This window comes from Micromys minutus (assembly GCF_963924665.1).
Source record: "Micromys minutus genome assembly, chromosome: 9".
Lineage (NCBI taxonomy): Eukaryota > Metazoa > Chordata > Mammalia > Rodentia > Muridae > Micromys > Micromys minutus.
In genome coordinates this window covers 4520631-4534004 of record NC_137978.1, presented here as the reverse complement: position 1 = coordinate 4534004, position 13374 = coordinate 4520631, and the positions used below count along the sequence as shown (strand labels likewise).

Genomic DNA, 13374 nt, shown 5'->3' with positions numbered 1-13374 from the left:
TTTCTACTATCCCAGCCACACAATCTTAGAAAAAAACACACACGCACAGAGGAAGAGTCGTCTAGCACTGAAGGTAACTTCTCCCCATTCTTATCCTGCGCCTGTCCTCTCAGACAAGTTTCCTAGCAGCCAGCCAGGATGATGGTGCGCCTCTAGAATCTCCTGAGGTAGCGCCTGGACCCCAAGTCACTATAGTGAGCAAAGGCTGGACCCCAGATTGAAAAGCAGGATTGCGAGGTCTCAGAATCCAGTATCCCTGAAGAGTTAAAATGAAGGAGTTATTCTGAGGTAATGAAGTGGGAGAAGGCTGAGACTAGAAGCGGAGTTCCACGCTGGCGGGACGGTGCGGAGGATGCTCGGAGACTACGGGAATGAAACTCTGAGTGGCAGGAATTAGAACCAGTAGTGTACGAGCTATGAGTGGCGGAGGCGGGATCAGTCCAAGGGAGCGGAGTTCTGCCTTGACTGAGTGGGATCCGTGTGGGCTGAGGAGCTCTGCGAGCTGGGGGCGGAGTCCGGGAAGTGGAGGAGGGCGTTGGGGGAGGGTTCCATGGGCTCGAGGCCGGATTACGTGCTGGAGTGGGGAGGAACTGTGGGAGGAGCGGAACTGGGCCCCGCAAAGGAGGAGCTCAGAGTAGAAAAAGCAGAGTGCCGGTAGAGCAGAATCTGGCGTAATTGGGTGTGAGGTAACGATTGGCAGAATATAAACCAGTAGAAATCAGGTTCTGCATAGACGGTGGGGTTGGGCTTCTGGAGGAAGAAAACAACAGGATGGGGCGGAGTCTAAGATTAGAGGCAGAGCTTAGGTGAAGGGGCGGACTCTGTTGGTTGGGTTTGGAGGTAATGTCATCAGGGGGCGGACCGGGCTTCGGATTCGCGCGCCGGTCCTGGCTAGTCTGGGTGTGGGCGGCTTTTGGAGAAAGCCGGAAGCAGCGAGAGCCTCAGCTCCAGAGACATGGCGGGCGTTAAAGGTACACAGCGACCCTCGCCCGCGGCTAGTGGGTGGGGTCACTCCCGGCCGCAGGTTGTGTAGCCAGTGGGCGGTGTGCGAGCTCCTGCAGACTGCGGTCTCCTCCGTGCAGGGCAGAGGTGTTTCGGGCCCGCGCCCCACGCCCACACCTGACAGTTCCCAGGCGGGGGCTTCCCCCGTGGGCCGTACGTTCCGGTGGTCCCCTGGGCTTCTCAGTTCACCATAGGGTCACATCAGGGTCCCACATCCTCACCTTTCTGCCCCGCCGCAGTTTCCTGTGGCTTACAGAGGAGCCTTTGTGTCTAGAATGTGTGTTGGAAACTTGGTCCTGTTGTTCCTTTACGATTTTCTCGTTGGGCAGAATTAATTTCGGGCGTGTAGCAGTGGAAAGTAGCCAGAAATACTCTATTCGACACAACCTTGGGGTTGCAGTGGGATTTTAACAAGACTTTCTGTGTGTTTACTGGTTTGTGAACAAAGCAATGGGTGTGCTGTTTGTGTTCTTGAATGGTGATAAAAGGGGGTACCGAGATTATAATTCTGATCTGTATGAATGCAGAACAATAGGTGTTGATTGTCTCCGTGTTGGACTTCCTTTCCATGAAAACTATTCACAAAGACCTTCCCACTTACCAATATCTGCAAGATGGACAGAATGTATACTCATGGGGGTGCACTATACATTTCTCTGTGTGAGCAGCCAGTAACAGATATAGCTGACCAATTTTGGAGGAGAGTATCAGCCAGGTAAACATAGTTTACATGGGCAACGTTCACTGTATGATATATCCATTTGAAGGCAGTGTAGAAAGCATGAAAAATTGTGTCTTACTACTACAGAGTGTTTAGTCGTAGACAAAAAGTACAAAATAGCAACAGTAGTTTATGTGCTTATATAGTGAAAAGAACACAGGCAAGTAGACAAGAATACTTCGAAGTAAAACAGACAATTCAACTGCTCTTAAGAGCGTATGCTGGAGACTTAGGATAAAAGAGAAGTGAGAAGTTTGGACTGAGTTGATTGCCACAAATAATTATATTGCTGTGTAAATAAATGATGTGTGATGGGGACAGTTGGGAACATAAGAGAGAATATAGTGGAGTGAATCCTGCTCCTCCAAAAGGTATGTTTTAAGTTGTAACTCCCTAGTGTCAAGTAAGGGTGTGACCTTATTTGCAAATAGCAGATGTTATCAACCTTGCTTGTTAGTTATCTTACCTTGCATGACGTCTGTCCTTCAGATAAGGGAAAAAACACCACTTAATACAGAAGCAGAGGGCCCCAAGATGGCTTAGTAGGAAAGGCACTACTAGCTGCTGAGCCTTAAGACCTGAGTTTGATCCCTGGGACCCACATAGTAAAAGGAGATAACCAACTATGACCTGCATTTGCACATGCAGTATGGTGCATGGCTATTATTAGATAGATACACCTAAATAAGTAATTAAAAGAAGCAGTAATGGAAATTAGAGTTGTGTGGCTGCAAGCCAAGCAGTATAGACGCTAGCATCACTGGGTGTTAGGCAAGGAAGCTTGTTCTCTAAAGATTTAAGAGAGAGTGGCCCAGCCGATGCCTTGATTTCCGAAGTCTAGCCTCTAGAACTGAGAGAATTAATTTCCCTTGTTCGGAGTCACCCAGAATGTAGTTGTCCATTGTGAAGCTAATATGAATGACCACTCTATGGGAGAAATCGATCGAAGAAACAATACTTGAGCTGAATTTACAGGGCTCGGTAAGGCTTAGGTTGAGACTAGAATATATTCATATGACTGGGGCAGAGGCCATGGGAGAACACATCTTGTTCTTTTCATTTTCACAGGCTCTTGGAGGCAGAGTAGGGAGGATTGAAGCTGGAGACATTAGGGGTTAGGATCTGTTCTTGAGCCTCTAGTCATAGGACAACATGCAGGCTGTGAACAAAATTGCAGTGGGTAACGCACACAGGTACCTATCACATATGTGGAGGAAGGACTGGAAGATGCTTGGTTGGGCAGCAGGCAGTGAGCATACCCGTTGCCCTGTACAGAGTTCAAGAGAAGACAGTAGTTTTGAATGAAGTCTGGGTAAAATGAGTTATTTTGATTTGCTATAAAGTACAGCCATGGCTTCAGCCCTCTAGATTGGCCTTCAAGGGAAGATGAAGCATGTGTTTGGGCAGGTGGGGATGGTGTAGGAGTAGGAGGTCATTTTACAAGTTGGATTTGGGGTCCTTGTTGGCATTGGCTCTGTGGCACAGTAGTCCAGATTGGAAGTGGAGTTCTTAGGACCTGTTGTGGGCTGGAGCCTTGGATATGGCTTGGCCCTTGCCCTGGAAACTTTGGGTTGAATTCAGCTTTTCAGAAGCCATGTGTGATGCGAAAAGAGATGGACTTGAGTTGTTCGTTAACTCCTACTGAAATTTAGAAATGGCAACACGCTGGCAAGATGGCTCAGCAGGTAAAGACTTGCAAGCCCAGTGATCTCAGCTTAATTCCAGGAGTCCATAGGAAGGTGGAAGGGCAGCAACGATTTCATGAGATTGTCCTGTTCACATGTGATATAGCACGGTGTATAGATTACCCAAAAAATGGGGTCATCTTAGTTATTTTACAAATAAGCTAGGCTCAGAGGTTCAGCTGCCTGAAGTCATGCAACCAATTGGATGTAGAATGACTGTCTGAACAACCCATTTGGTGACTGAGAGTCAACTCGATGGTCTGTCACATAGCAAAGTGGAAAAGGGCAAATATGTCCAGATGTGAGTATTCAGTGCGTGTAAGGAATAGATACAGTGGCTGCTAGTTCGGGATTGTTTCCTGTGAAGGCATGGAAGCACTCTTCCAATAATTGAAGTAATTGTGGTTTGGGCACATGGAGACCATTTGGAATATAATCAGGGAAAGAGAGCAGTCAGCATTCAGAAGATGTCAGAATAACCTGTCTATGGTTGTGAGTTCCCTTCACTGCTTTTGACAAGCTTGGCTGACTGTCCTCCTTTAGCAAATGTAGAGAGAGCTCATGTGGTAGGTAGGAGTAAGCTGCTGGGGTGGCAAGAGATTTTTCCACCCTTGGTGTTAAAGTGGTGGACAGAAGCAGGTATCTTAATCACTGTGGGCTACTATAACAAATGAACCACAAGTTGGATAGTCTAAATGACTTAATCCTAAATTCTGAAGACCAGGAAGTCCAAGATCAAGGAAGAGACAGAGCAAAAAGAAGAGAGAGAGAGAGAGAGAGAGAGAGAGAGAGAGAGAGAGAGAGGGAGAGAGAGAGAGAGAACTGTGGTTTATTTCTCACATGTTACGACATTGATTCTGTCAAAAGAACTCTTAACACCATGTTCTCATCTAAATCTAAAGACTTTCTAAGCGTAGCTGTGCTTGCCTATTATCCCAGCTCTTTTGAGCTGTGGAGGCAGGAAGATCTTAAGTTGGAAGATTTAAAAGGTACATAGACATTCAGTTATATAGGTTGTATTCATTTGATAGATTTGATATCAATTAATAAGTAAATTGCTACATTTGCTTAAATTTGTGACCTCTTCTTAAATTTTATATTAAAAATTTATGTGTTGGGGTATGCACATCTGCAGAGGTTAGAAGCCTGCAGGAGAACTGCTTTTCTTCTACCATGTGAGTCCTGGAGATTGAACTCGGGTCATAAGGGTTGGCAGCAGGTGCCTTGATCTGTGGAGCCATCTGCCAGCCCCTTGTGCCTCTTCTTCAGTGAAAATGTGTTATTGAGATATACCATAAACTCAGCCTTTTTAATGCAAAATGCTTTACCATATTTGCAAGGCCATGCTGCCATCACTGCCCTCTATCCCCATGCCATTTGTCATCCCCTAAACAAAACTCTGGGCCTATTGGTGGTTTCTGGACCCTTCACTCCTAAATGACTACTGACTTTAACATGTAGCTGTGTTTTCCACAGCTCTTGTGGCACTATCCTTCAGTGGAGCAATCGGGCTGACTTTTCTTATGCTGGGATGTGCCTTGGAGGACTATGGGTAAGTTGTTTTGAAAAAGAAACCACTGTGTGTATGTGTGTGTGTGTGTGTGTGTGTGTGTGTGTGTGTGTGTGTGTGTGTATAAGCTTGTGTGCAGTTGTGTGTGGAGGTGATGTATCTTCCTCAGTCTCTTTTCTACCTTAGTTTTTCCCACCTCTTTTGAAACTGAGGGCTAAGTGAATTTGGAGCTTGCTCATTTGGCTGTAGGGATTCTCCTCCCTCTTCCACCCCAGGGCTGGGGCTTCAGCACTGCATCAGACTTTTTATTGGGTGCTAGGGATTGAACTCAGTTCTCTGTGTTTGCACAATTAGCACTTTACTTACGGAGCCGTTTCCCCAGCTCTCACAGGAACTTCTTTCTGTGTTTCTGTTCCTGTTGCCATCAGAGCATGGTCAGTGCAGCCCATGCAGCAGTGCATGAGTTAGTGAAGTCTAAGTTAGGAATTCAACCCATTCAGACATCAGTGTATTTGTGTAGAGAAAAGTTCCCCCTACCCCAAAGAAGGATGTATTCATTTAATAAATAGTTGTTACATTCTGAATCTGGAGCAGCTGTGGGTGTGAGAATGAGTCCTGCACCCAAGAGCTTGCAGTTGTAATTAGGAGGAACTTAGAGAGCAGACACCTGCATTTCTCATGAACAAAGACTTAATGGATAAATGAGAGTTTCTTTGGATCACAGGCATAGGGAACAATCAGTAGCCTTCATCCTATAACCCACTAGAGGAGGATTAATCAAGCATGGAGAGGTAGCTCTTTGGGGCATTGTATTCCCTGTAGAGGAGGTTAGATTATGTGTCCCAAACAACAGGACCTAGGAAAACAAATGGAATTATCCCATATGTGAGGCCAGGTAGTAGCATGCTGACTGAGACTGGAGTCAGGAAACCCCAAGGGACTGCTGTAATAGATGAAATAAAATTAGTGGCAGAGGTTTTATAACCAGCTGTGCAGGCGAATGGCTTGAACACCTTGACCTAAGACCAGCTGGGGCCAGTTCTTGTGACCTTTATCTTAGGTTTTCTATTGCTGGGATAAAACACCATGACCAAAAGCAACTTAGGGAAGAAGAGTTTATTTCAGTTTTTAGTTTTAGTTTATTATGAGAGGAAGTCAGGACAGGAACTGGAAGAGGCAGGAACTGAAACAGAGGCCATGAAGGAATTTTAGTCACGGGCTTGTTCCTGGACCTTCCACACCAATCATAAGTCAAGAAAATGCCCTGTAGGCTAGCCTAGAGGCCAGTGGTTCTCAACCTTCCTAGTGCTGCGACCCTTTAATAAAGATTACAGTTCCTCATGTTATGGTGACCCCCCCACCATAATATTCTTGTGTTGCCACTTAATAACTGTAATTTTACTACTGTTAACTAATAGTAATATAACAGTATAATATAAAGGCTATCTGATGTTCGATCCCCAAAGGGGTCATGACTTATGCATAGGTTGAGAACTGCTGCTATAGGCCAAACTATGGAAGCATTTTCTCAAGTCATAATCCCTCTTCTCAAATGACTCTAGCTTCTGTCAGGTTGGCAAGAAACTAATCAAGAAAACATTGCTGAGCTCAAATCTACTGTGGAGTTTGAAGTGATCACACAAATTGTTTAAACATGATGTAAGCAGAAACATTTGTTCAGAGTTTTCACAGCTATTACTGTATTTTCATTTAGGAATATGTTGTTCCCCTTCCTAACTAAATACCAAAGCCCAGAATATTGAAAACCTTGCTCATCATACAGCAGTAAAGGGCAGATATGACTGTGGGCTCTCTGCTCTAACTCCTGCTCTTGGCACTGTTGTTCTAGGACTAATTGAATCCAGGTGTTTGAATTCCCCGAAATGTGCCATATCTTTGTAGGATGAGAACAGCACACATTACTGCCACCATGAGGAAACTCATTTTATTCCTTTGTGACAGTAACTTGGGATTTTCATCTGCATTAGCAGTTGGCAGACTGGCCAGTGTGGCTACTGCCCGCTTCTGTGGTTGAGGCTTTGTTGGGACCACAGAGGCAGAGGGTAGAGGTGAAGAGACCTGTGGTCACCAGCCACTCGTGCTTTCTGTTTGGTCTCTTACAAAAAAGCATTTGACAGTCTTTGGCCTTTCCATTTGTAAATAATGTTATGTTTTATGTTTAAATTTTGTGTATGAAAAGACTACTTTGAGGCTTAATCTACATGGAGGCCATCTTCTAGACTGTGCCTCAGAAAACTGCCACAGTGTTCTAGGAAGAGTCCAGTGGCTCTTTGCTGAGAGACGTCAGGTGACATGTCCCTTCTCTGTAGCTTGCTTCCTCATTGGCTTTGTCCTGACATCACTTAATAGCCTCTTGCAACAGTACTTTCTGCTGATTTCTGGAATATGTTTCTGGAATCTCTTCACTTTCAAATGAGTTTCAAATGAAGAGCTCACATTTCTTTGCTTCCATCCAAAGTCGGCTTGCCTGAAGGACACTCCCTCTGCTTCTTGTTATCACACTGACCAACTTCCTACATCTGTGGCTTCACCCCAGCCTTCTCTGGGCTCCTTGCTGTGTGGGTGGATCTGAATGATTACAGTTTGCTGATGGTGTCTGTTACTGTTTCGTGTGTTTGTGATAGTGACTGGCTGGTGGGTTATTTTCTTTAGTGGGTGTCTAACTGAAGGTAACAAGGATGATACATTATTTTGAAAGTATTTATAGGGAAAACCAGTTGAAAATTCAGTGGGAATTCTTAGCAACTGCAGGTTGTTTTGCTTTGTGTTAGATTATATTTGTAATTTACTGTAATACGGGTGGGGTTGGATACATCTAGTGAGCAAATGTTTATTTTCATTCCTTCCATACTAAAATCTCTCTTTTTTTTTCTCTATCTTTTCATCAAGTGCAGATGGAACATCCCGTTCTAGGCTCTGGGATAAATGGAGATTGACTAATCCTGTCTCTGTTCTAACAATCACAAAGACACCAGGAGATGCTGTGCAAAAAGCTAGAGAGGGGTGCTGTAAGCCAGCATCAGCTGGGGTCACCTGCAGGAAAGGGATCCCCAGCTTAGACTGCATAGCAGTGGGAAGAGCCCAAGGCAAGCTTGAGACCAAAGTGTATAGGGAGAAGACTGGAGTGGCTGTTGGTTCAGAGAAGGAGGGTAGGGTAGTCCAGAGTGGTTAGAGGAGGAGACGTAAGGTAGCAGATAAGAAGCCCCTTTGTAGCTCTTCTAAGTCATTAGATGCATTCGTGCAAACATGTATTCAAAAGATCCTGATGAAGCTAGCACGTGTAAGCCTTAATAGCTTATACTGTGTTCTTTAGGGAAAGCAGAGTGGGCCTTTTACCATCCTGTCCTTAGAGTTGCTCATCAGAGCCAGCAATGCAGCTCAGCAGTAGAGTGCTTGCTTAGCATGTACAGAGTCCTTGGTTTATTCTCCTGCAAAACCTGCAGAGCTCTAACATAAACAACAGTTGTTTTTCAATCATACACTGAATAGTTGTTTCTTAGCATAATATAAGCTGCATATGTATTAGTAAGGAATATTTTTCTAACTTTATCTGTGCCTGGTAGAAATATCCTCATGTTTTAAAAATATTCATATTAATGTTTTTACTTAGACATTTAAAATAGTGATGTTGAAACAACAGTATGCCTTTGAGTTAAGATGTAACTTTTCTTCTGGGTTTTATCTGGGTTCCACTGACAACAGCGTTTACTGGCCCCTGTTCGTCTTGATTTTCTACATCATCTCCCCCATTCCCTACTTCATTGCCAAAAGGGTCACATATGACTCCGACTCGACCAGCAGTGCCTGTCGGGAACTGGCATATTTCTTCACCACTGGGATTGTTGTTTCTGCCTTTGGATTTCCTGTTATTCTTGCTCGCGTGGCTGTGGTGAGTTCTGTTTTCTGTTGTTTTACTCACTGGTCAGGGTTTGTTTCAAAGGCCTGTGTCAGAGGCCTCAAGTTTATTTTCATTACACTGGCTCTCCTTGGAGCCAGCTGTAGCTTTAGTTTCTCTTTTCTATTGTCAGTGTCTCAGTCATATCTTCAGAATACTTTCTTGGTTTCTCTTCCAACTTTTGGTCAAAGCATATGATGTCTTTCTTATTCCATATTAAGGTATTTTCTTCACTCATTCTTAAATTCCTGCCTCTTAAACTATGGGGCAATTCATAAGTCAGTCTATACAAATAAGGCTTTCCCAACCACAACATGGAGGGTATATCACGGTGGAACCAGGGACTGACTTCTCAGGAACTCTGGGATGTACTGAGAAATATCCAGTGAGTGACATTGTCACACCCAGTGTTTTTTTTTTTTTACCGGAAAACAAAGATTGCGCTATACTTTATTCATATTCTTGATGTTCTCTGACTTGTCTGCATTTTGTTTTTATTCTGCCAGCCACATTGGCTATCAGAAATGTACAATTTTGTTTATTCATTCAATATTAAACCATCTCAGGGACATCTGCTATTTATGAAGTGCCAAGAATAAAAGCTCTATACTATCAACACTCAGAGTTGACGTGGCGGCCTCATGAGGATGCTAAAGAATGCCACATATAGGGAGGGAGACTGAGAGTACCCTAGGAGGACCAAGAACCGAGAAATGCCAGCCACTACTTGATAAGGAAGGGCCTCTAAGGCCAAATAGGATTCTGATTAGAGTGGATAAGGCTGTTGGAATGGCACACAAGTGTGAAAATGCAGTGTGTACATAAAGAACAGTGTAATATGAAGCAGAAAGGAGGTACAAAGAGTAAAGCCAGTTAAGTCCCTGAAGCTTGCTTTGCCAGAGCCCCTAATGCTGCCTCAGCTGGAAATTTACTTAAGCATTGAGGAACTCTGATGCTCTGAATGCAGGTGGCTCTGGCCTCATTCATCAGCCTTAAGTTTTGTGGTAAGTCTTCCTGTTTTCAGCCTTGTGGTGATTTTTGGAGAAGCCACTTTCATTGATGTGTCTGTTGGTTAACTTAAAGCAAAAAAGAAAAAAGAAAAAAAGAAAAGAAAAGAAAAAATGCCCACCAGAGGGCACTCTCATCCCCAGCTATGTCTCCATAGAACCATCTTCTAGCTGTGGATTGTAGTTTAAAGTGTGTTTTGCCTAGAAAAGAGGCAAACAGATTCATAACTGTCTAGTTTCTGTTCTTTGTGAAAGAGGTTGATGCCTGTGGGACTATTTGCACCGAATGTTGTAATTGGATCAGTGATAACCTTGCTACATGTATTCTTCTTGAGGCAGTTATTGTAAACTAAAAACAAGTAGAGATGAGTCTCATAGACATAATATTAAGGATGATACTAGACTTAATTAACAAGCAGTGTGGAATAAATTAAACATGACTGGGAAGTTCACTGTCCTCTTACCCATAACATTGCTTAGCCTCTTAGCATCATTGTGTCAGGCTTCACAAAGACTACAACATGAAGAGTACTTAACCCTTCTCTTGTGTTTCAGATCAAGTGGGGAGCCTGTGGTCTTGTGCTGGCCGGCAACGCTGTCATTTTCCTCACAATCCAAGGCTTCTTCCTCATCTTTGGAAGAGGAGATGATTTCAGTTGGGAACAGTGGTAGCACTTCCTTCTCATTGGAAAGCATTGAGTTTCTTAGAATTTGTATTGTACATATATGTGTGCATGTGATATGTTTTCATACAGATTTGAATATGCTGAGTTTTATACCTTTATATCATGGTCATCGTAGGGAAGATCACTCCATTGACTCAAAGTGAATTATTTTTAGCTTCTGGTTCCCTGAAAGCCTGTTACCCTGGCCCTGTAGACAGCCACTCATTTATCCAGGGAGTTTAAACCTTTGGCATATGCTTGTGTAATCAGAGACACTGGGGCAGATCTCCCATAGCCCAAACATAAGTGGCACTCTCCCTATACACTGTAGACACATCTTAGATGGAGTCTCACCCACACAAAGCATCGGCATCTGCTAGGGGCCCATTAGGGATGCAGGATCAGATCTCCCATCAGACTGTGTACCTTTGATGAGATTCCACACTTGGCACATGAATATTGATGTGTGAGAAGATCTGTTGTAGAAGAATATACATCATAGCTCCCTTGTCTCCTTGGCACAGCCACTTGCCCTCTCTGGGTGTTTCATTCTCATTTGCAGGAAAAAACAATCACCTGCCCCATATTGTTTATGAGTTCAGACTTTAGGTGTTTCTAACATGTTTGAGTCTATCATATGTGAGTTGTTCCTCAAATTTGGGAACCTGTTCTTAGGAAGGAACAGATAAGTCCTAATATCATCTAAAAGGCAATAGTTAACTATTCAGAATAAGTTATAAAATAACCAAAAAAGCCCCTCTGGGATGGGGGGCAGGACTGGAATTGGTCCCTAATTTAAGTGGGAGGCAGGTTAGGCAGTTCTTGGAAATGTCCCCCTACAGTGCCTCCCATGCCCCACTTGGCAATTCGTTTGCTCTTGGTGGTGGGTCTCCTGAAGGGTCTGAGTGAAAAGCAAGCAGGGGGAGGGCATAATTGAAGCTACACAATGGTGCACTTTTTGTCCTTTGTATTGAACTTGGTGTTACCTTCATAGGAAACACAGGGATTTACGTCATGTTGGTTCTTACAAACAATTTTTTTAATTCATCTTTTTTATCTGGAACCTATCTGGAGAAGGGAGTGAAAACTACAACCACCCAATCAGGATGGCATCAGCAGTGTTTGAGTGTTGATGCTGCTAGCTAATGAGTGTTCAGGGCACTCTTCCTTGGGGCTGGTGGTCCGAGGAATCAGCATACCAAGCCTGGGCTGGTGTGACACTGGGACCAGCAGGTGAACGGATAGTGTGCAATGTTACTTTTTGGCTTTGTGCATTACATTATGTTTTCAATATTTTGTGTACATATAGAACTGTTAGAGTTGTCATTTCTAATATTTACATTAGAAAAATATTTGATCATTTAACTAGCATTTTAAATCATGATACTTGCTATTGTAATAAATTTGACTTTTAACACTGAAGGAGAGTTGAATTTCATAAATCTTTAATCTCAATTTAACTTGTTTAAAAAAGATAAATGACAATTTCTTGACACTTTAGAATGGGCAGTTCTGAGCAGTAATTTTCTCTTAGAATGAACCTCTGTGACACCATTTTGTCTGTCTGGTTGGCTGTAATAACTTTTCTTTCCCTCAGATGGCAAAGCCATTAATTTATTTGACTTATTTTGGAAGTGTCTTGGTTATTTGATAATAAACATATCAAATGTTTATATGATAATAAACATATCAAATAACCAAGATAGCTTTTATATAGAAGCTTAAAGTATTGCTTCCCCACCCCCCTTTTCTCTTTTCAAGATAGGGTCTTACTCAGTAGCCCAGGCTACCTACCCTTAAGCTCAATTGATACTTCTCTTTCACCCTCCCATGTGAGTATTTTGATTATAAGCACATACACCATATCTGGCTTAAGAGTTATCTCTTGATTTTATTTTTAGAAGGATGAAAAGTACCTGTAGAAAGAGTTTTTGAGAGGCTAGAGAGCTGATTCAGTGGTTAAGAGCATTTGGTGCTCTTGCAGAGGACCTGGGTTCTGTTCCCAGCACCCACATAAGTTGACTGAACAGTAATTCCAAGGTATCCCATCCCATGGCTCTGCTTGCACACACACAGACACAGACACACACACACACACACACACACACACACACACACACACCCCTTTTAAAGAGCATTTGAATTGATAGACTATTATTAGATTTGCTGTGTGTCTAAAAGAAGCATGTATTTCATAGTGTTTAGTATTATAAGCAATGTTAGCCATACAGAAGTATTTACAGTTTATTCCTGATGAGAATAGTATATGTCTTTCTTTCCTTCCAAGAAGCACAAATCCTTATATTGTAGGATATATTTAAAAACTCAGAACATATTGAATACATCTGTAAAACTCAGACTACACTTCAAAGACTTGCCCAAAAGTAAGAACTCCAATGAAAGGACTGACACATGCCATCAGCTAGCTTATAGGAGAATGGAAAACACCTTCCACAGCCAAATCATCATGAGTGGGCAGGAACATGGAAACCTTGGCCCTGACTAGTGAGTCTGAAGGTCTTTTCCCAAGTGTGAAACAGGAGTCCTGTCCCACAGGTGTGAAGACAGTTTGGGGGAAGACAGTGGGAGTTTCTACCTCTTTTTCAGATCAAGGCCTTTCTCCCTTGTTTTTGCCTCCTGGTTTACAACTTCCTCTTCCAACCAGGAGTCTTCTTTTTACACTTACTGTCTTTCCTCCCATCTTTCTTCCTACTTCAACTTTACCTATCCCCACCCCAGTTTCTCCCCATTAATCAGCATTCTAGGTACAGTTGTCAAGCCATGTGCTGTTGTAAGTCATCTGATTCAGTTTCTCCACAGGAGGAATAGATGTTTTCTGTTTCCTTCCCCTTCTGAGACTGGTGTCCA

General features: G+C 43.2%; 1 protein-coding gene across 2 annotated transcripts; it reads left to right on the top strand.

Moving 5' to 3' along the window:
- Positions 1–886: 886 nt before the first annotated feature.
- LEPROT (leptin receptor overlapping transcript) lies at positions 887–11916 on the top strand. Of its 2 annotated transcripts, none has more exons than XM_080921189.1 (4): positions 887–971; positions 4885–4960; positions 8711–8828; positions 10397–11916. In XM_080921189.1, exons 1-4 carry the CDS (start codon positions 956–958, stop codon positions 10511–10513), a joined length of 327 nt encoding a protein of 108 aa, XP_080777315.1. In that variant the 5' UTR covers positions 887–955; the 3' UTR covers positions 10514–11916. The 2 variants fall into 2 exon arrangements, with proteins under 2 accessions (XP_080777315.1, XP_080777314.1); XM_080921188.1 differs by having other exon boundaries at positions 895–971; positions 8642–8828.
- The last annotated feature ends 1458 nt before the right edge of the window (positions 11917–13374 follow it).

What these genes read in the sequence shown, in the direction of transcription:
- LEPROT (XM_080921188.1), top strand. An exon ending in TGTGCCTTGGAGGACTATGG is followed by an intron (nt 4,961 to 8,641) that starts GTAAGTTGTTTT and finishes CACTGACAACAG; the next exon opens with CGTTTACTGGCCCCTGTTCG. An exon ending in TTCTTGCTCGCGTGGCTGTG is followed by an intron (nt 8,829 to 10,396) that starts GTGAGTTCTGTT and finishes CTTGTGTTTCAG; the next exon opens with ATCAAGTGGGGAGCCTGTGG.